The 24,348-nt window shown below is 34.0% G+C and overlaps 1 protein-coding gene across 1 annotated transcript in view; it reads left to right on the plus strand.

Annotated features, from left to right (window-relative positions):
- LOC126781621 (protein O-mannosyl-transferase TMTC1-like) overlaps positions 1-24,348 on the plus strand; it is a 113,655-nt gene that overhangs the window by 41,674 nt on the left and 47,633 nt on the right. Inside the window, exon 2 of the mRNA XM_050506551.1 lies at positions 7,597-7,774. Within this exon, the coding sequence (XP_050362508.1) occupies positions 7,597-7,774 (178 nt within the window). The remainder of the gene's footprint in view (positions 1-7,596; positions 7,775-24,348) is intronic.

A 24,348-nucleotide genomic window follows, 5' to 3' on the forward strand; every position in this document is an offset into this window, starting at 1 on the left:
GCAATCTTTTACTCTGACGAAAGGCGTCGCAGGTGCTGCGAATAAACGAAAAAAAAGGTATTTATAAATACCACTTAAAACAATATTATTTATCCATAGAACGTTACATTGCTATTATACACGTGGGCCACGACGTTTAAAGATAACCGACTGGGAAGAAAATTAATTGAATGGAGACAACGACTCGTATAATGAAGTACAGCACGTTTCTGGACCAGATGCACTGAAAACAATAGATAACAGAGAACCGCTGAAACAGGATGGCGCAGGCTTTAAAGGCTGATGATTTTTTTTTTATTTTGCGTGCATAAATATATGTCTGCTATATATTGCTTTGCTTTTGAGGATAAGGTTTGGAGCTTATTCCACCACGCTGCTCCAATCCGGTTTGGAAGAATACACATGTGGCAGAATTTCAATGAAATTAGACACATGGAGGTTTTCTCACGATGTTTTCCTTCACCGTCAAGCACGAGATGAACTAACCACTATGCCATGTCGGCTCTTATCATTTTGCTATAAGTATAAAAGTTTATATTCATTTTCATATTTCAAAATTACACACAATTTTGCTATAAAGGTTTTTTATTCTGTTCTATGATCAATTGTAACAGAAAGCCGTAATAGTAATGGCTGTAGCCTTTTTTGTTGAAGGATTGAACCCTATTATTATATTATAAACATAAACAGTATTGACCTGTATTTTTTCAGCTTATCGCCATCCACTGCTGAACCAAAGCCTCCCACCAAACGCCAACCATCACGATCTTGGGCAGTGCGCATTCATCATGTGCCTGCCACCTTTTTTAAATCGTTGGTCTACCTTAAGCTTAAGATCCTTTATAAATACTAATAAAGAACACGAAAATCGGTTATATATGTATACTTTGAATTAATTAACGATATAAGTACGATATATACATATAATTCAATTAATTAAACCTCAGTGACCATATCATCTCCCCTGAGTTCCACCGTGAAAATTAATGTCATCTCCAAATATACACATATCCCAATTAACCAGAGAGCCTTCTTTCGTAATTAGACGTAGGTTTGACCAGCGGGTGTGTTTTGTGTTATTGTTGTAGCAGCTTTAATATTTATTACAGTAAAAATCATTGGTAAAGTTATATTTAACTAAATTTACATTTAAATAAAATTTAATTTATATTTTTAGCGATATATAATAAAATAGCTTATAAATATGAGTATCTACGCTTCATATTATGTACATGCATTTACTTATGGTGTAGTGACAACTGAGCAAGAAATTCCTACCCTCTATAGGAGAAGTTTTGAAGCATATCCCACCACACTGCGATTTTATCACAATGTTTGTCTTCACTGCCTATCGTGTGATAAAATAATTTATTATTCTTTGTGACCCAAAAATCCAAACTTTCCATTCCAATTACAATTCACAAACCTTCAATTCCATTTTTTTTACCCTCGAGAAAAAAAAAAGGTTGTGTCCTTGTGGGGTTCAAGCTTACTTTAGTAGTACAGCCGTGGAGACAGACACATAGAAATTACCATCGCATTTATAATATATATCCTAATAAATAAAAATAATAAATATAAATATACATTACATACATATAAATTGTTACAAGCTTTACTATTTTTTCTTTACATGCAAATGAAGACATTAAAAATGTTTCTAGCTTTCCGAGAAATAAAATCACCTTCGCTCTGTTTTTCTTTGGTTCCCGGACTATGACTAAATAAAGAATTAAATATGATCTACCCGGCTCACCTTTTTAATTAGCAAAAGAAGTCGGAAAATAAAAATTAAAAATTATACCATTAAAACATATTCTACTTCGCTAAGCTCATCCAGCCGGTAATGGGAAATAATGGGGTCCAGCTCTAGATAAAATGTCCTTACCATAATATAAAGTTAGTGAGCATCGCGTAGCGCCATTGCTTCTGTTATAACTTCTGCTAACACAAATTACAACCGCTTTCAAAGTCTAAACGTTAAGTCTTCTTTATATTCTTGATGGAAAATGCCTTGGATTTTTTTATCACTTAGAACCTTCACTTTGATATGGAATTTCTTGTTCTGATATAATAACATTTGATTCAACTGAGAAGCTCCTCAGTCGAATTACTAAAGGGCATGTAACCTTACTTATGAATATAATATTTACCATATTATGCAGGCAACTTAAATATCTAAAATATATTATCCTTTAACCTATCATTCTAAAATATTGTAATTACAGCTAAAAGATAATATTCTTAATCGAGCGTATACCAATACCTGGTTTGTTAAACGTAAACGGGTTCCGATACCAGACCTCCTAGTGTTTACCAACGAATTATATTTTGTTGTATTGAATTGTATGAGTTATTTTTTGTTTTATTACAATAAATAACCACATTACCTATAGCTTGAATATGTATCTATCTACTCTCAAGCTCAATTTCTCTTATTTCTCTCATCTAGGCCAAACTGACCGCTTGATGTCGGAAAACAATGTAACGCACATGCAAAGTGCGTTTGTCAAATGAAATACTATCGCATGTGTCCACCAACACGCATTGGAGAAGCGTGATAGAATAACCAACCTTCTCCTCATCTAGATAAACGTGTTACGTATATAATATTATTATAATCTTGACCTTTTACTGACCAGGAAATTATTTCCGTCAAAAAGAACTCGCATGTTTAAAGACAACATTATGATTCTCTTCGCTGTTACAAATATAAACAAACAATTTCGTTACAAAGGAAAGCTTATCTCTATAATACTTTGTCTACTCACCCTTGAATATGTGTAATAAATGAGTTTGTAATTATAGTAATGTAGGTACAGTCAGCATTAAAAATTACGAAACACGGTACTTTATAGTACATGTGTATACATACAATTGAAATTAAAAATAAAAAAATTAACGTTACAAGTAAGTCCAAGCGCGGTGGCTAATTACAAAGACTATCCTGACTGACTAGCTATGCGTTAAGGACAAAAGGGCTGAAAAGATAACCTCGTATGTAATTGTGCTTGTAGATAGATCTCTCTTTTAAAAATCCTCCTTACATTATTCTTTGAAATTATAAGTAATTTAATCTTTTTACATAGATAGAGTTTATATACATCATAATTATACGAACAATATAAATAAATAAAGGTACAAAAATTATCATCGACAATATATTATTTATTATATTCAATTGACACAAAAGATTTCTGTCAGGACTTCGCTTTAGTTACGGGATAACATTCGCGTCAATCATACGCCAGGGCGGATTCATCTGGCTTCCACAGATGACTTTATTAAGATGAGGGTATTATAAACAAGTTGAGTTTACGACGCAGTGCTATTGCGAGCAGACATGATAATATCGTATTTAATGAGAGGCTTAAACGCACATGTGGGTGCGAACCTTATTTTATTTAAGGTAGATTAGAATCATATGGGGCTTAACAGGAAATTATAAAGATAATGAGGGTTATCTTATTGCTTCCTAATTACATAACCTGCATTATTTTCTTAATTGATCAATAATTCTTTTATTGGAAGGATTTTGTACAGGTCTGGATAGATACCAACTATTCTATATATTTTTTCCATTTTTGAAGAGTTACAGAGCTAGTGTACAATATTAGCAGGATTAGCATAATAATGCTACTTCAGTGTTTAATTAATCACTGAAGAAATTTCTTCAATCTATGATATGATATAAGACTGACGTCACAATAATATATAAAATACCTCTGATTGACCCATCAGATCTTCGAACTATACTCCTTTCGTAACGTCGTCTACGTTATGTCTATGGTGCAGTGCCTTTAGTTTTTTTTTCTTTTTTTTTATAGAATAGGAAGGCGCACTACCATATGGACCTGATGGTCACCAACGCCCTTAGACATTGGCATTCTAAGAAATGTCAACCATCGCTTACAAGCCAATATACTTAGCCAATGCGCCACCAACAAACTTATATCTTCTATCCGTTGTGGTTATAATTACAGTAACTTGCTCACTTTTCAATCTGAACACAGTATTTTAGTATAATTACTTAGTAATAAAATATGTAATGAATGATTTGTATTTACCAAGGGGTATGAATTGATGGAACTGGTTCAAATTGATTATAATCGAATATCAAGAATGATCTGTCAAAGTGTCCGTTCCTGTCGATTTCAACCGCAATCACCAGACTCTCTACAACCCGACCAATAAAATGGACGGAGTTTTTCGATAAGTGAATGTCAAATGTAAAGTGGTTTTCTACCAATTGTGTTTTTTATATGTTTGATGAACCTATTTTTATCTTATAAATGATAATTTTCGAAGTTTAATAAATACCTACTGGCTTATATCTGTGGTTTAGTTCTGATTCTTACAATGACAAAAAAATTGTTGCACTATTTGGACAAATCCTTGAAATACAAGTCATCCTAGAAAAACTGCTGATAATCAAACTTCAAATAGATATTACAAAAATATATTTTTTATATCTATAAAAACATCATCACCAAATTAAAACACTGCATTCCCAAAATAAATCACATAAATTTATGAAATTTAAAATTTTGTCTGATGGATTCGAAATAAAATAATCTGCGATGTATATATCTTTGTATATCTATTAGGGCTCTAGTTTTGCGCTGGATGTGTAAAGATGGCCGAGATAGCGCAATGGTAAAAACGCGTAAATCTTAACCAAGGATCGTGGGTTCAAACCCGGGCAAGCACCACTTAATTTTCAATTTTCATTCACTGGTGGTAGGGCTTTGTGCAAGCTCGTCTGGGTAGGTACCACCCACTCATCAGATATTCTACCGCAAAACAGCAATACTTGATATTGTTGTGTTCCGGTTTGAAGGGTGAGTGAGCCAGTGTAATTACAGGCACAAGGGACATAAAATCTTAGTTCCCAAGGTTGGTGGCGCATTGGATATGTAAGCGATGGTTGACATTTCTTACAATGCCAATGTCTAAGAGCGTTGGTGACCACTTACCATCAGGTGGCCCATATGCTCGTCCGCCTTCCTATTCTATAAAAAAAAAAAAAAAAATGTGCTTAATTTGTGATTATAATTCATCTCGTGCTGTACGATGAAGGAAAACATCGTGAGGAAACCTGCATGTGTATAATCACTGAATTTCTGTCACATGTGTATTTCATCAACCCGCATTGGACCACGTGCTTTTGGTCCAGCAGTGGAACATTCACAGGCTGTTACGGTATAAAAGATTAAAAATATAAAACGAGTAAGCTAACGGACGATTTAAATTGTAATGTAATTGAAAATATTTCCTTACCAACTGAATCAGTAATAACGCACAAAGGAAAAGATGAAAGATCCTTTGAATATCGTATTTAAGTGAAGTTGAACATAAAATTAGGCGTCTTAAAATAAAACGTCATGACGTCACAGCTGTCTCGCCCGACTCAGGCTTTGTTTCATCGCCCGAGGCTGCATATCTCACGTATGTGCTCGTATATCGTTTTGACGTCAACAAAACGTAAAACGCCAGACGTTTACTGGGGACAAAAGGGGAAATCTTCCTAAACTATGTTAAACACCGCGGTACTTGACATAGCTTTGCTGCATTCAAAATGTTGCTGCAATTTTTGGACACATTTAAAAATTCATTCTCTTGAACGAAATTGCACGTGATGTTGAAATGTAAATTGTTTTGAATTCTAAAATAATATAGTGTGTTTAATGTTATTTATTGGATATTCCTGTATGCCACCAGGGAGTAAGTGGTGGTCAATGTGAAAAGGCATTAACAATATGAGAAATATGTAATATTATCTATACTAATATTATAATTGCGAAACTCTATTTGTCTGTTATGCTTTCACGGTTATGCCACTAAACCAATTTTGATGAACGTTGGTAGGCAAGCTTGAACTTTTTTGTTACTTACACCTTCAAAAGAAAAACAGAACAGTATTTCAGACTTTAATTGAACAGGTAAAAGGCAACAATAATTGTATTTCTATATAATATTATTTATATTTAGTATAATAAAAAGTGGATCTTATAAAAATATAATATAAAGCTTTAAAAAATATTTAAAAGTTTTGCAAGAACAAATTATTGCAAAGAAAAATAATAAAGCTAGATTTATTCCAAATATTAAATAATATTATACAGATGCAAATCTCGGTAATTGTGGCGCAGAGGAACCGGGTTGTTGACAAGACACAAAAACTGTGAATATATTAACACTAAGGCAGCTTAAGCCATTATTTTAATTAATTATAACAATATGTACTAATAATTTATCTCGGTACTTAAGAAATCCTTGTCTCGTTATTTCTCTCCAGATAGCGCTTACTATTGTAACTGTCCTTTTATGTTTAAGGCGACATTTCTCACGGAAAGCAATTTAAGCATTAAGAAAATCTCTGTTTTAGCCACAAAACCATTAGAGCTCTGCGACAGACAATGCAAGGCCCATTAAAGACGTCGCCCATACATCCTTGGACGTAGCGAGGAATTTAGGACGCGGAGCCTTAAATTCTGTACGAAGTCTTAACTTATTCTTGAAATTTTGAATTTCGTAGACAAAATACTTTAAACGAACGAAAATAGAATAATATTATATTATATTAATGGTACTAGACTATTATCTCCATCTAGGTAGATACCACCTACCAGTTATTCTACCACCAAAGTGTTTCCTACTTTGGATAGTGAGTGAGCCACTGTACTAAACTGAGTAGCTTGTCGCTTTACATTTAATGTTTTTCTGAAATATGATTTGAATGTGCTTATAAAAAAATACTTGAATAAAGAATATTTTGATTGATCGACAGTCAATACTATTATTATCCTAGATGGCCCAGTGGTAAGAACATGTGAATCTTAACCGATGATCGTGGGTTCAAGTGGAAGTGGATCGTGGGCAAGCACCACTGAATTTTCATGTGCTTAATTTGTGATTATAATTCATTTTGTGCTTTACGGTGAAGGAAAACATCGTGAGGAAACCTGCATGTGTCTAATTTCACTGAAATTCTGCCACATGTGTAATCCACCAACCCGCATTGGAGCAGCGTGGTGGAATAAGCTCTAAACCTTCTCCTCAAAACGAGGAGAGGAGGCCTTTAGCCCATCAGTGGGACATTCACAGGCTGTTACGGTTACGGTTACGGTACTATTATTCTTTAAATAAAGAATATATTGTTGTACATTTACGGCCTTATTTATAAACGTTTCTTAGCGACTATTCAGTAAAACACAGATTTCTTTTTTTGTCATTATTTGATATTCAAGAGAGGAAATATTGTATAACTAATCACCCGATAAGCATCGTTTATAAGTAAGGCCGTTACATATTCTGTATCGTAATCAACGAATATTAACTTTTTTTCATTTGTTTATTATTTTATATTGAATTAGCCTTATCTATTAACGTTTGTTGAACATTTAAATATAGAAAATTAAAAAAATTTACTAATATTCCCCCAATTAAGCGTAAACCTTGTGTTAGCCTTGTGGGGCTAACAATAAAAGGCGGGTACAAAATTTTACATTTTAAATTGCTAGAGCCGTTAACCGTTAGATTGTTAAGTTATGTAAAGTATCAAGGTAATAATTAAAACTCTAATTACTATTACAGGCTAAACTACGCGTTATGCGGGCTCTCGGCGTGGTGGTGGCACATGTGTAACATCGCGCTGCACGCCGCGTGCTGTGCGCTGGTCGCGCGAGCTGGTGCTGTTGTAGCAGGTCTGCAGAGACCATTCGCCGTACTCGCCGCTTTGCTGTTCGCCGTGCATCCAGTTCACACTGAAGCGGTGAGCTTATAATATTTTGTTGCATCTAGCTATTACGGAAATAAAACTCCATGTATTTTTTTTAGTAAAAAACTTAGCAAGCTATTAACGAAATATGTGTTTATTTTATTCTCTGTTATTATATACTGACTCGTTTATTTAGTACTTGAAAGTACATAGACATAGAAGTCTTGAAAGCATATTCTGGGCCAGGTGTCTCAAGAGAGCTCCGCAGAGCCATGACTGGAGCACAGCATTAAAGGGACCACGGATGTATATGTATATTCCTGAAGTTTCTCTGATTAGTCCATACGAGTATACCAGTTAGTAAGAATCCCCCATACTCAGGTACACTACAGGGGCTCAAGTACCTCTCTGAAGATATCCACTGCACGAAAAAAAAAACATTATTATGTAAAGATGTCAGGCCGCGCTTAAACTCTTCCCGATCGTATCCGATTATGAGAAAGAGGAATAGAGGTGAAACCTATGTTGCACGTGCGCACTTGTCAGATATACCCTTACATTGGATTAATAGTACTTACATAGGTGAGCGTATTGGTAAGGCAACATGCTAGAGAAACATAACATCTTAATCCCAATGGACATGTAAGAAGAAACCACTTCTTACGATTCCAATGTCTATAGTAATGGTAAACATCACGTAACCTATCCACCTACCAATATTAAATTAAAAAAGGCATATGTTTCATTATTCATATATTTTAACAATTAATTCACAAATATGAATAATTCATAGCGCAGTCCATGGTATTGCAAAAATAATGGAAGAGAAAAGGTAATACGGGCGTACTCCGCGTATTTTTCTTCCATCTCGAAATTACTATGGATATGACATTCCTATCCAGTAATGTGCATTTCGAATTGCTCGTACATTTATATGAAAGGACTCGTGCACTAGAAATATATTGTGGAATTAGTTTGTGGCATCTGTTATTGTAAGAGCCGGCATATTTCTGTCCTTGCGTTGATATTAAAAATTACGATGAGTGGCTTGTTTAAAGTATACAAGTTACGCCTATTTGCAATGTTGCCCTCGTGTTGAGCGTTAATCTTGTGTTAGGAGTGAGAGCAGCGATAGCTGAAGACTACAATGAAATTATTTATCCTGCCTAGAAATTAACAAATACAAAGTAAACGATTTTTTATGTCTAAAGTAAATAAAGGCTTATTATTATATATTTACCTATTGTTTAAATTTTTAAATTTATTAATATGTAATTAATTATTATATTTAATTTTAAATTTATTAATGTAATCTTGCTTTCTAGTTAATCGTTAAGCTTATTTAAGGACTATGGTCTAAGGTGTTACGATCAAACTTACGACATTTACAACACAAGGCGGCCATATGCCATTGTTTTTTCGTTTCAATAGGGTTAATAACCAAATGAGCACACTGATGGTAGTGTTCATCGTTTTCACTCGAGTCAATGAATCTAAGTAGATAAATCAGACCACTGCAATACAGAGTAGGTATACATCTACCACGACGGGTGCATAACGCCCTAACACCGAGTAAATCGGTTATTATTTCTCGAACCAAAAGCATTTAATCTAATTATTAATATTCGTTAAAAAAGGTTTGAAACCAGGTATGCTTTCATCCACATGATATTATTTATTTATTATTATTTAAATAATTTAAAAAATAATAATTAAAAAAATAAATAATTTAAAAAATAATAATAATTTAAAAAAAAAAAATGGTTTTATAACAAGGTGTTTAAAAAATATTTAAAAAGCAAAATGTATTCTATTTTGCTTCAATCTTTAAAATAAGAAATTTTATTCAATAAAATGAAAGATATCCAGTATTTCGACTCAAGTATTTGTGTAGACAATAAAGGTAAACACCTCGACACTCGTTATACGCGACGTGTACCGACAGACACGCTTGTTACAGCTTCGTCCACTGCAGGAGACACCGATTTATACTACGATATAAGTTTTGGAAATAAAAAACACCAAACATTTAACAAAACTTTTAACTGTTATCATAGTTATATTTTTATAAGGTATTTCATATAATATACCTTATATCTTGTATGATAACTTATTTATAAATAGAATATTTGTTTTAGCAAAAAATGCCTAAATTTAAAATATCATAACAGTTTCCAATATGAATTAAATTAAGTTTGAAGCATCTTGAACCATACTGTATCCAAAGCCAACATTATCATCAATTATTGATTATATATAAGCAAAAACTGAATACCCCAAACACATTAAAATATACTTTATTAATATTAGTGGAATAAAACCCTAACATTGAATGGACAATTTTAAGATGTTAAATCACCGTTTATATATATTTTTAATTCCTCTTTTTATCGAATATTCCACTAAATTGTTTTTTATACATTTATATATTGGGCTATCATCTTTATCATTGAATTATATAATTTGTAAGTACTAAATATCTATGAATACTATATATATATATATATATATATATATATATATATATATATATAGTATAATTCATATATATATATATTATATATATCATATATATATATATATTATATATATATATGAATTAGCTGACATATATTGCTAAATTAAATATTATAATCTATCATTTTTGCTTATCTCCGAATTCATACAGGCAGTAGTAGTACATAATATAAAGTTTTTAATTAGTACACTTTTAATAAAAAACACAACTTATTTTTTGCACTTTTTATCACATTCCTGTTACTTTTGAAGTCGCCTTAATCATGTAGAAATAAAGTAAGGGTAGTAAAATTTCCGAATCTACTTTTTAATGTTTAATTCATATTTTGGTGCGCCAATATTTTTTTTATTTGGACCATAAGCTCGTTGCAATCGGTGAAGTTATATATTATTATAGTAACGCGGCATATCATAAAGGTTACGCGTGAAAATACCTACAATATTGATAATTAATAAATTTTCATACATAGTATAATGGTTAGCTCTGTCTAGTTGGTTTAATGGCTAGTCTATAAGCTGAAATCCGAGTTCGAGCGAATAAAAACTGTCGTAAGTATCGGGTAATAATAAATAATAGTTTGAAATATTATTTATTAAAAATTCAATTTTAGTAAATTATTGTATTGTCATCGCTCCTTCAGAAGTGTGCGAAGTTTTACTTCAAACCGACGTTTTAAGGTGGGTGAAAATCACGTTCAAAGATTCCATTACATAGACACATACAAAGCTAATAAAAGCGTGTTAAAAATGTTATTCAATCAAAGCGGTTTTAGTAGTCCAATTTTGTTATTTAATATCCTGGGATATTTTTTACACACGGCCATCTGATCCCAAATTAAGCTTGTACAAAGCTTTTGCTATGGAAACCAGGCAACTGATATACTACATATACTACTTTTCTTTTGTAAATACATACTTATATAGATAATTACACCCAGACTCAGGACAAACAGACATGTTCATGCACACAAATGTCAGTCCTGGGTGGGAATCGAATCCACAACCTTTGGCGTGAAAGGCAAGTATCTACCAACTACGCCAACCGGCTCGTCGTTATTAGATTACATAACCGAAAAAAAAACTTACTTATAATATATAGTAAGACTTGTAAAACAGAGAGTTGTTATACTGTAAAGTTGGAAATAAGAAACAAGATGGAGGAGTTCAGAAAAGGTCGAAGTTGTAAAATCTAGTTATGCCGTTTCGTAGCCCGCAGGTAATGGGGCATCCTTCTGTTTAAGAGATTATAATCCTCAAGTTGCAGGAAATAAGATTCATTTTGGTGTAAAATATATATGATTTTAAAGGTAAACTCAATACATGATGTATTTAGGAACCTGAGCTACGAATAAGGCAATTCTAGTTAAATATTTCTATATAAAGGCTAAGATTCTTTGAAAGTCTTGCCTTTAAGATTTCGAGTTCTGAAATATGGCCAAGTTTGCTCACTATATTTCCGAGAAACGGTCAAAGTGAGATTTATAGTTTGATATAAAAGTCAAACTTTAAGGAGGTATTGCGAAGTTCAAATAAACACTATTAGACCGTGTATTTTTACACAAAGGTCTCTTTCGTCGTCGTTGCATAAGGGAAGTCACGTTGCACATATTTTAGTATTCATTTAAAGCGAAGTCGGTTTAGACGAACGGATTTATGTGAAACTAAAGACATGAACGTTTAAATTATCATGAAATTTAGCTCCTTTTTTATTTTTGATGACAATATTGTTACATTTTTGTATTAATTATATATTATTATTATTAAATTTACATTATTAATTTTTATTATTTTAGCCAAATTTAAAATAGTCCCTCCCGATTCCCACCCGACGCAAAGCTGCCCATAATACAGGCCGCATTTCCGCGCTGTATGGCAATGGACAACCTTTGTGCCAAGTGGGACCCGGAGCGGCTGTCGTATTAATTGCTTATGTTTATCTTAATATTATTTGGGATTTTAAGAGATAGATAAATAAACTATTGTTGTAAATAACAATGATTATAAAAGCTTTCAAAAATAATTGAATACTTAAAGATATTATAATAAATGTATAATATAAGGCAATGAACAATAATATGATACACGTGGCAAATATTTATAATATGAAATTAGTACAAATCAACAGCCAATCCAGTTCTTTTCCGGATAATCTCATTTCTGATCTTATCCTTTAAAGATACTCTGAGCATAGCTCGCTCCATAGCACGCTGAGCGACTTTGAATTTGTGGACTAGTCCCGCAGTTAGTGTCCACGTTTCGGCACCGTTACTAAGGTTATATACAGAAAAACCAACATTGAAAAATGCTAAATACTTTCTCGACACTTATAGTTACCAGCTGCATCACAGGAAGAATGTATAAAAACCACCTAAATCTATATTTCTTGTTCGTCGGTGAAGAAAAACATCGTGAGAAAACTTGAATGTGTTTTGGTTGAAATTCTGCCATAATTATGTTCCACCAACAGAGAGAGCGCTACGAAATAAGCTCAAAACCTTCTTAAAAAGGGGCCTTAGCCCAGCAGTGGCACTTATTTTTAACTTTTCATTTGAAATTACTCATTAGAAAATCCGCCAGATCCTATAACAAGTCTTGATAAATTCTGTGTACAACGCATTTAATTTGCGGGCGTTATACAGGAGAGCTCAACAAACACCATTTACTGAGTTGAAATGCAAAATGGCGCGGTGTTTCTTTCTGAACGACTCTCTAAGCTGCGCGATTTATTTACTGTCTGAATTTAAATTGTTCCACTCCAGCGTAGCCTATCTCTTCTCCTGTTTAGTCAGTCAACGAAAGCACTTAGCTCTGCAGCGTTCGGATAAATAATAAATCGACAACAATTCTTATTATTTTGATTAAAAGTAAATAATATATTTGTGACGATCAATATACGAGTTTCATTCCAATAAGACCGTTTTTTAAATATTTTATAGCTCAGTAGATAGAAGACCCAAATCACAATCAATGGTTGAAGGGTACGTTAGTACTGAGCAATTATTCATAATATGTCTTTGTGCTTAAACTCATTTAGTATTGGGAGGTTAAGGAAAGCTTTGTTAGGTTATCTTACTTATTTTTAAATTGGAAAAAATATGTCCCATCTGTATCAAGTATTGACGTACGGAATACACTGTGAGTGGTGAAATAAATTCAAAATTATTTTGCTAAACAGGAGAAGTGCTTTGTCGATCAATTACGGATGTAACCGTAAAGTAAATACAAAGCGTAAAAACATTTATTTTTAATTCGACCAAAAAGGCTTATACTGAAGTTAGTGCGCAGTCTTAATCTTAAGTTCACGCGATATAATTTTCTGGATTTGTTCTCTAAAGTTCTACAAAACTAAATAACAATTAAACTTTGAAATAAGTTCTTTGTTGAATAAATATTTTTTCAGACAAAAAGAAATACCGATTTATTTAAAATCATAATTCAATCTTGAAGCTTTATACTTCTTTATTTCCAATTCGAAAAATAAAATAAGAAGCGAAGAAATGGTAAAAGAATGGATTTTTTCAAACATGGCTTCCAGTTCATAAATATCCGTTCCACAATCTCAAAAGAACACACGAGAACATTGGACCCACATTACATGCTGATCGTAACTCCTTCCACTTATCTTCCAAATTCCTTCCAAGAACTTTGGATAAGTGATAACCACGTAAGTGATTTGCAATCACGGTCGCGTGTCGCTGATAGCGCGGATTAGACTCGGAGAGATTTATGTTCAGGTCCAACGTGTTTTACGTTAACGCGGGTATAAAAGGATCTTTTTAGTATGCTAAGAAATGTTTAAATATTCACTCACTTAAATTCTTAAAAACTATTTAAAGTTTAGTCACAAGTTCAGTACATATACAGCAACTAACATTTGAAATGATAGTATTTTAATATTATAAATATGTATATAATATGTGTTGTTGCGCTTGGATGTATCGTAGTTAAATGATTGGTGTAATTGGATTCTAACTTAACGTAAAATATATCATAGCATACTTTTCTTTTGATTGATTTCTTCGAGAGGTTTTCGTTTCACCAAGTGGCATTAAATGAATTATGATCACATGAAAAAAACAATGGTGTTTAACCGGCTTAAACCCGCAACCGATGAGATTAAGATTCACGTGGTCTAACCACTGGACCAGCTCGACTCGGAAATCAGTATACTGCTATAATAATTGAATAATACTTTATTGTACATCACACCACAAAGAGAAAAATACAAAACATGTATATTGCCTAAATAAATGTACAATTATGGCGACCTTATTTACCTTACGCTACACAGCGATCTCTTCCAGGTAACCGAGTGTAAGTAATTACAGATAGGATATGGGGTAGGTGGTGGTATGAATAAAATAATATTAATATTTAATTAAAATTAAACCAATTATTAAATGTAAATATAAAATACACATACTATACATATATCCATAAATAAATTATATTATCAGTACATAAAAAATTATAAGTATATGATATAAATACATACTATATACAGCAACAACGAATAAAACGATAAGTTCTCAAACATAACAAAAAAGAAAAAAGAAAAGCAGATGACTAATACAAGATATACTGAAATAAAAGAAATTATTGTTGATAAGGCATTTGAGACAAAAAGTGATCTTTCACAAGTTTTTTAAAAATATTTATAGATTTGGTCTCCCGAATATTTATAGGAAGATCGTACTAGAGTTTAATAGCCTGAATTGTAAAAAAATTATTATAAAATGATGATTTATGTTCGGGCACCTTTAAAATCCATCTCTTCACAGAACGAACTACTTCTCCAGGATTTCCTAAAAATAAAAATTTCTCCTTCAAGTAAGGGGGAGTATAAAGGTGAAACAAGACGCAGTACAGAATAGACAGGATGTGCATATTCCGGCGAAGTCAAATGGGTAACCAATTAAGACGAGAACGAAATTGTGAAATGTGGTCATATTTGCGTAATCCAAATATAAACCGAATAAATATATTTTGAAGTCTCTCAAGCTTAGTTAATTGGTCTTCGGTTAAGTCAACAAAGCTTGCGTCAGCATAATCAAGGATAGGAAGGAGTAGAGTCTGTGCGAGCATAATTTTAGTAGGAATTGAAAGAAAATGTCGAAGACGACGCAAAGACCTCAGCGCAACAAACACCTTCCTGCTGATCTCATTTACATAGCGAGTCCAGCTAAGAGTATTATCAAGGAAAACTCCCAAGTTTTTAACACAATCGCAATAAGGGATGACAATATTGTCAAACATTATTGATGGCAAGGAAGACCAGTCAACTTTTGATAATTGTTTCCGGCTGCCAATTATTATGGCTTAAGATTTGCTAGGATTAACATTAAGACCAAAAGATTTACTATATTTACGATTTAATTTTATATCTTATAAACATGAAAATCCAAAAAAAATTAGATAAAAATAATAGGGACAAGTCATTGCAATCAAAGTTGTGTAGCGTCAATTTCAAAAGATTAAATGACTCAAACTTGATGTATTTCAGAAAAGTCTTGAAACTCTGTTAAAATAATATATTTTGTTTCTTTTTTTTCAATTTTTAGAAAAAGAAACACGAGAAAGATTATTATTAAAATGAAAAGTACCTTTACGCTACGCATACGTATTAACTATTATTCCACGTTTAATTAGTTTCATTTGTATGTAGACATTCCACCAACCCACATTGGGCAGCGTGGTGGAAAAGCTCCAAACCTTCTCCTCAAAATGAAGAGAGGAGGCCTTTAGCCCAGCAGTGGGACATTCACAGGCTGTTACGGTTACGGTTTGTAGACATGTATATAAATAACGACGTCACCGTATAAGTAAATCTACTTTTAACCTACTTGTAAAAATTATATTGATTTAAAACTTTGCAAGTATATAATGAATCCAATTATATTAATTTGGATTCATTAGCTTGGAAGGCTGATCTAATGGAGCCAGGATATTTATAGTTAAACTTTTTATGACCAGTAGCTGTTCGAGTTTAAGCTCATTTACTTTATTCTGACAAATACAATACAATAAAATATAAACAGGTTGTTTATGTTTAAGTATATATTATTTATATTATTTTAAATTATCAATTAATTACTTAAATACTGATTAAATTCTTATATATATAACATTGTACGAAAACATATAGTGTTATCGAGTTCCATGACATCGATATTTGATATTATTCAGTAACAGCCTGTTAATGTCCTCCTGTCATGTCAATTTTCCTCACGATATTTTCATTCACCGTCAAGCACGAGATGAATTATAATCACAAATTAAGCACATGAAATTCAGTGGTGCTTGCCCGGGTTTGAACCCACGATCGTCGGTTAAGATTCACGCATTCTAACCACTAGGCCATCTCGACTTGCATCGAAAACTTTATTATCTTTAAAATATTTCTAGTGGCAAAAATAATAATAAAATAGCGTTTATATATCAATATTTACATTTTTACCGTACCGTACCGTAAAGACAAGACAAGACAGTACAAGTATCAAATGTCGTTTTTCGTGATTCGTTAAATAATACTGTGTCCATGTCACACACACAAGATGACACAATCTTATTTTTTTTATAGAATAGGAAGGTGGACGAGCATATGGGCCATCTGATAGTAAGTGGTCATCGACGCCCATAGACATTGGCATTGTAAGAAATGTTAACCATCGCTTACATCACCAACGCGCCACCAACCTTGGGAACTAAGATGTTATGTCCCTTGTGCCTGTAATTATACTGGCTGACTCACCCTTCAAACCGGAACACAAAAATACCAAATACTGCTGTTTTGCGGTAGAATATCTGATGACAGTATAGAAAGACAAATATTGATCGTCGAATCAATGATGACAAAAATAAATAAATAAATGTTTAACTAAATACCTGCTAGACAAATTTTATAAATAAAGATAAACATTTTTCCTTCGATCATAATATTGTTCTAAATTTGAACATAAACATTTAAAATCTACTAAATTCAATAGAATTCTGAAGATAACCACGTCATGCTTTTACAACTGAAACAACAAACTTCGTTTATACCCTTATTAGTTTCAAACAGGGCAGAGTATTTCACTATGATATTACCCTCGCTCGCCTTTATTGCTATTTTATTGTTAATCCACGCGCGAACGCTGAAATTACCAACAATAATACAGGGGTATCATTTTATAATATACTTGGTAGCACGAACATAGACAATGATGATTCCAAATTAAATCAAATCATATTAAATGCCTTTGCAACTATTAAGTAACAAATTTATAATTGATAATGTACTATACAATATTATTTATAAATTTATTACGTTTTTATTGTGAATAAGTACGAGGTACGAGGTACGAGGAGATGTTCACTTGATGGTAGTGATCACCGTTGCCTTTGGAAACCTGCAACATAAGTGGAGTTTCTAAAGCTTTACCAGCCTTGAAGGAACCTGTACACTAGAAGTTTGAAAACTACTACATATATAGTGCTTCAGATCTTTCCACAAGCTGCACGTGCACGGAAGTTTGATACGAATGATGCGTGCCAAGTAATGCAGTATGTTTGTCGATTTAGATAAATTATAAAATTATATATTATAGACCTTATAATAGAAATAAATATCAGTTATTTTATAGAATTTTCTTTGTAAGTGTATATGTTTGGCTTTCTATACTGACATTACATGAACAACAACAGAATGATTGACGTCTAGTGGCCAAATATAAGGTCGTAGATTTCGTGTTCCTGGGTTCAAGCCCCGGGTAGGATCAACCAGTTAACTAACTTTCAGTAGCAATACACTGATAATATACAAAATATACTTACATAAATACATTAATATTAATTTAATCAATTTATCTAAGAAGAATAGGTAATTTTTATGTGCTTTAAAATATACATTGATATTTTAAATTAATAAATTTAATATAAAGCCGCCATCTTGTAACGGAATAGGGATTAAATAATTTACAGAAAAGTTTCACGTTCCTCATCAATTGCGCAATATCACGGAGAGAAAATCGCATACTATTCGTAATTACCGTATGTGAAACTTCGAGCTGTTAAATAATTCCGACCGATGTAAGTGAACTTTTCCCTGGGAATATTTAAAATATTAAACGTGGGCTCGTGTTCAACGCTAAGCTTGGATTTAGATATCTTAAGGTTAAGTCTTTCAGCAGAAGAATTTTTGTTTGAATTATGCGAAAATTATTTCAAATAAAAATCATTATTCAAATTAACGATTGTCAAATTAGAAATTACCACCGCTTCGGAAAATAAATACCCTGACCTAAGAATAACCGGCGACATAAACTAAGAACTTTATATTCATTGCCGTGAAATTTGTATATACAATAATATATATAATATAATTTATGTACTGATATATTATATGTATATTTTATATTTACATTTATTTATTAGTTTGTTTTAATTATATTATATTATTACAGCACCGCCTACCTCATATCCTATCAGTTATTACTTACACTGTTGGTTGCCCGGAAGAGATCGCTATTGTAGCGATAATATCCCCATAATGCTACTTTTATTTAGGCTGTATCCATGTTTTGTATTTTTCTGTTTGTGGTGTACAATAAAATATAAAAGTATATATATATATATATATATATATATATATATATATATATATATATGTATATATATGTATATACTATATATATATATATATATACTTTATATATATATATATATATAATGCTTAAATATTTACAAAGATAAATTGGCTACCAATCCGAAAAGCAAAGCACCAATTGCAACTAATAAGAAATTCTCTTTATGCTGAGGAAATAACATCAGATGAGCAGAGCAATCTAGGAGAGCGAATCCGCTTTTAAATTTACAAAAATCCCCTCCAACATTGGCAGGCGTTCAAAGGCGCCTACGTCATGTAACTTCAAAGACGGGCGACCAATTAAATTTTGTTTCTCAAACTAAATTAGATAGCGCGTGCTTTACTGGATTGTCGGGAACTCGACGCTGGCATTTAATTTGCTTCGGTTTAGAATCGCAAAAAGACTAACTCGATAAAAGAATCATCATTTTTATTATCTCGTAGCCTTTGAACCCACCACACGGATTACACCAGGTTGCGGTAACTCATGTAATTAGAGCCTTATAAATTTTGCGTAAAATTATGTTTAAATTTTAAACTTAAAAAGGAGTCCAGAATTACCACTGAACTTTTATGTGTTCTCTTCAATTTATTTTGGTCATCACACCAGTTAATGAAATGCTATTTTTATAAATAAAATCTGAATTTTGATATAAGTGCAAAAAACGTTTTTATCTATCTTTTATACTGGTTTTTTTTTATGAAATAGACGAAAATAATTTCATTCTGTTCCTAACTCAATCTACTATGATCAGGCGTAACTGAATTTAAGCTATTAACTTTGCAGATTTGAAGATTTAACGCAGCTGTACTAGATAGTCATCTGAACTACTTTAATTACTTAAACTTAGGAGTTAGAACAAGTTTATCTTCGGAGGCTGCTTTTTCATGTCATAAGAACATGAAAAACCAGCCAAGCCAAGCAGACAAGGCATATGGTAAAGAAGATAATCGTAAGGAATTCCGTGTTGAATGAAATTCTGTCAAATGTGTATTTACCGAACAGCATTTATGTATGTATATACGCGGTGGAGTGAGCTCCAAAAATTCTTCTCTTTTTATAAAATATGTAAGTGGGCCAATTAATAGGCCAGCTGAGGGAAAATGGTTACCATCGCCCATAGATATTCACGCTGTAAGAAATATTAACCGTTTATTACATCGCCAAAGCGCCACTAACCATGAAAACTAAGTCACCCTTCAGATCGAAACAGAAATATTGCTGTTCGGGGATAGAATATGTGATGAGTGGGTGGTACCTACACAGGCGGGTACAAAGCGTCTAAAAGAGGAGGCATTTACAAACTTTTAATATGATATAAACCCAATAAAAATAAGTTAATGGCGCAAGCAACAACTGGTATCATATATATCAAGCAATTATTAGATAATTTAGAATTTATGTGAACTTTTCTCTCTTTAAAATTTTCAACACGTCCCCACCGATAGCACCCTCAGTAACTTAGCGTTACTTACCTTAGAAATTTTCTTCAGAGATCGATGTTCTCTCAGTGGAGCGGTTGAGACATTAATTCGCGAGTTAACAAACTGGTCGTTAAGACCGTGAGTTATGTAGGGACAGGTAGCCGTGTTAACGAGTTCGGTGCTGCGACTGATAAATAACCGCAGATACCGCGTAATGTCTCTTTGTCCCTGGATTGATAAGAGAAAAAGCCTGTTAATATTTCTCTGTACTTATGAATTATCATGGTATGGATAGTAGTACTAATAAATAATTATTTAAGATACTACTATATATTATACCCAGTGGTTAGAACGCGTGAATCGATGATGGTTTGTTCAAATCCAAGCAAGCATCACCGAATTTTCATGTACTTGTGTTTATAATGATTCATCTCGTGCTCAATGGTAAAGGAATAATTATATTATAACTTCACTGAAATTCTGCCACTTGTGTATTCATCGACCCGTATTATAGCAGCGTGTATACAAACATATATAAACTTTTTTTTACATTACTTTAAATATTACTGACCTATCTCGTTCACATGAGTAGTGGGATGACTATAGTTGTTGGTAATCTCTCTATCGTACACATATCACACTAGCCGAATTTGAACCTGAAATCTTCGGTTCAATTTATTCATGAGTTCTAACTGTCTAGGCAGTCAAAGTATGACAAAGTATATAAATGTAAATTCGTTCATATTAAAGCTCAATATGTCATCATGAAAGGGCGAAGCTTATTTGTCTTTATATAAAACCCCAAAAAGCCCTTGGAGGGTTTGATTTAAAATTACAATCTGGATCTGAGTTGCCATGAATTTTATACATGTAATTTTTTAAATATATATATTCGCCGAGCCGAGATGTCCCAGTGGTAAGAGTGCGTGAATCTTAATATATAATTCATCTCGTGCTTGTCGGTGAAGGAAACATCGTGAGGAAACCCGCGTTTGTCTAATTTCACTGAGATTCTGCCACATGTGTATTCCACCAACACGGATTGGAGCAGCGTGGTGGAATAACCTCCAAAACCTTCTTCTCAAAAAGGGAGAGTAGACCTTAGCCCAGCAGTGGGACATTCACAAGCTGTACTTTACTGTATTTTTTTTTACTTCATAATGAGAAAATGATTATATACATAAATAGTATAGACATAAAATATATTTTGCGAGCATTTAGTTGCAATTTATGTAAAATAATTCACCACGGACATGTAATAATTTGTTTAATACAGGGCCATTGCTCTCATTATCTCGAGCCCTTTAGGCGGGGGTCGATCTCTTCGACAAACTAGCCACTTTGTGTAATGTTTACGCTTACAAGTTCTCAACTGGCTCCAATCACATTTGTCACAACTAAAACAATCTTGGCTACTAATATCTCTAATTGCCACGTCCAAAGCTTAAAGTCAAGTCAAAATCTTTACTCAATATAACAGCGTTATGGACGCTTGTTTATTTGTTGTCATAAAGTTCCGCTGTTTCGGAAAGCAACACCTTAGATCTGAGATAAGCCGAGGAAACAAACTTAGCGGCTTTTTTTCCTTCGATGATTATAACTTTGTTTCCAGCTCACTTTATTTCCACTATGCGTACTATCATAAAACGTCAGAAAAGCCATAAAGGAAAACTTTAAATTAAAGTGATTTTATTTGATTTAATAATTGATAATTTAAAATATAATTAGTCACCCCCCTACATAGAATTACACTATCTAGACTTTAGGAAAGTCTATCGTCTACTTGTTGGTATTACTATATTATATATTATATGGATAAACAGTCACAATTGCTTTTATAAAATATGATAAACCAGTTATGTATGTTTTCTATAATCGGTAAGTATATAAATTTTGTCATAAGTTATTTTAATTAAGGCAATTGTAGTAAGGATTCCGAAGAATTACACTATGTGAGTTTTAATCGGCCAGGATATTTTAAAATAGGTTAAATATATAATACCTTCTATTAATATTAAGGTTGACGTGTGGTGACGGCGACGAATATCACCACCCCATCTCATCCCGTGGGGGGCGTAGAAGTCGACCCGAGGGAATATACACCAGAGAATGGGCAGCAGCGTCTCTCTGAGTACTATGACTAACTTACTGCGATCGCCAACCCGTCTGCCAAGCGTGGCGATTATGGCATATCCCCTCATGATTCGCGCAACTAAACCACGGCCCCTAGTCCCCAGCAGCCCTGCTATTCCTAGCCTTGGTAACAGCTGTGGTAACGGCGGGGCAGGGGGTGCTAAGAATCCCCGGCAGACCTCTGGCCCTGGCAACATATAACACGCGTACACTGCGGACCGACGAGAAGATCATCGAACTGGAGGAAGAATTGAGCAGGTTACACTGGGATATCGTCGTTACGTTAATACGTTACGTTATCGGGTTACACTGGATTATCCGAAGTCCGAAGACAGGGGGAGGATACGATGATCCTGAAATCCGGTAACCTTCTCTATTTCCGAGAGGGCGATCTACTGTCTCAAGGTGGTGTCGGGGTCATAGTCCACAAGTACCTCGTTAACAACGTTGTGAAAATCGAGAGCGTGTCGACTAGGGTAGCGTACCTTATACTCAGAATCACGAAGCGGTATTCTTTGAAGGTTATACAGGTATACGCGCTGACTTCGACACACTCCGACGATGAGGTTGAGGTCATGTATGAGCATTTATCTAAAGCCATACATACCAATAAGACTCATTTCACTGTTGTAATGGGGGACTTTAACGCGAAGCTGGGCAAACGATTCGGTGATGAGTTAAAGGTGGGACCTCATGGAATTGGAGACCGCGACCCTCGGGGCCAGATGTTGGCCGACTTTATGGAGAAGGAGGGACTCTTTATGATGAACTCCTTTTTCAAGAAGCCAGGTCAGCGTAAATGGACCTGGGTGAGCCCTGATGGGAAAACCAAGAATGAGATAGACTTCATCTTGTCGACGAGAAGACAAATATTTAATGACGTCTCCGTGATCAATGCAGTCAAAACTGGGAGCGATCACAGACTCGTAAGAGGCTCGTTAAATATCAATGTTAAACTCCAGAGGTCCCGACTGATGAAGTCTACGCTCCGACCATCACCTCTTCAAATCCGAAATCCCGAAGCCTTTCAGCTCGAACTCCAAAACCGATTCGATTGCCTAGCAGACTGCGAGGAAGTGGACACATACAACGACAGGCTTGTGGAAACTGTCCGTACGGCTGGGTCTAAGACCTTCAAGACCAGCCGTACAAAAGGAACCAAAAAGATCTCTGCCTCTACCCTACGGCTTATGGAGGAAAGACGGAAAATGATTCTGACGTCCCCAGCTGATGCTGCCGGCTATCGGCTGATCAACAGACGGATTTCAAAGTCTCTAACTCGCGACACTCGCCAATTTAATACAATGCGCATTAAAGAGGCCATCGAGCGGAACAAAGGCTCTAAAGTGTTCGCCAGAGATCTGTCTGTTGGTCAGAGTCAACTGACAAGGCTGAAAACTGAGGATGGCAGAATAGTCACGTCAAGATCTGAGCTGTTGGAAGAGGCTGAGAAGTTCTACGGTCAGCTGTACACGACAGCTCAATCACCTGTCAGTAGTCATGCTGCAGATCCCAGAGCAAGACTAACCCGACACTACACTGAAAATTTTCAGGACGTCAGTCTTTTCGAGATTAGAATGGCTCTCGGACAACTCAAAAACAACAAGGCACCTGGTGATGATGGTATTACAGCCGAGCTTCTGAAGGCGGGTGGTACACTGATCCTCAGGGCTCTTCAGAGGCTTTTTAACTCCGTCATTGCCAAAGGTCAAACGCCAAAAGCATGGCACAGAAGGGTGATAAAACCCTTCTGAAGAATTACAGGCCCATCTCACTGCTGAGTCATGTTTACAAGTTGTTTTCGAGAGTCATTACGAATCGTCTCGAGCAAAGGCTTGACGACTTCCAGCCACCCGAACAAGCCGGATTCCGGAAAGGCTTTAGCACCATAGACCACATACATACGCTGCGGCAAGTTATACAGAAG

The sequence above is a fragment of the Nymphalis io genome, chromosome 4, assembly GCF_905147045.1.
Source record: "Nymphalis io chromosome 4, ilAglIoxx1.1, whole genome shotgun sequence".
NCBI classification, from domain to species: Eukaryota; Metazoa; Arthropoda; class Insecta; order Lepidoptera; family Nymphalidae; genus Nymphalis; species Nymphalis io.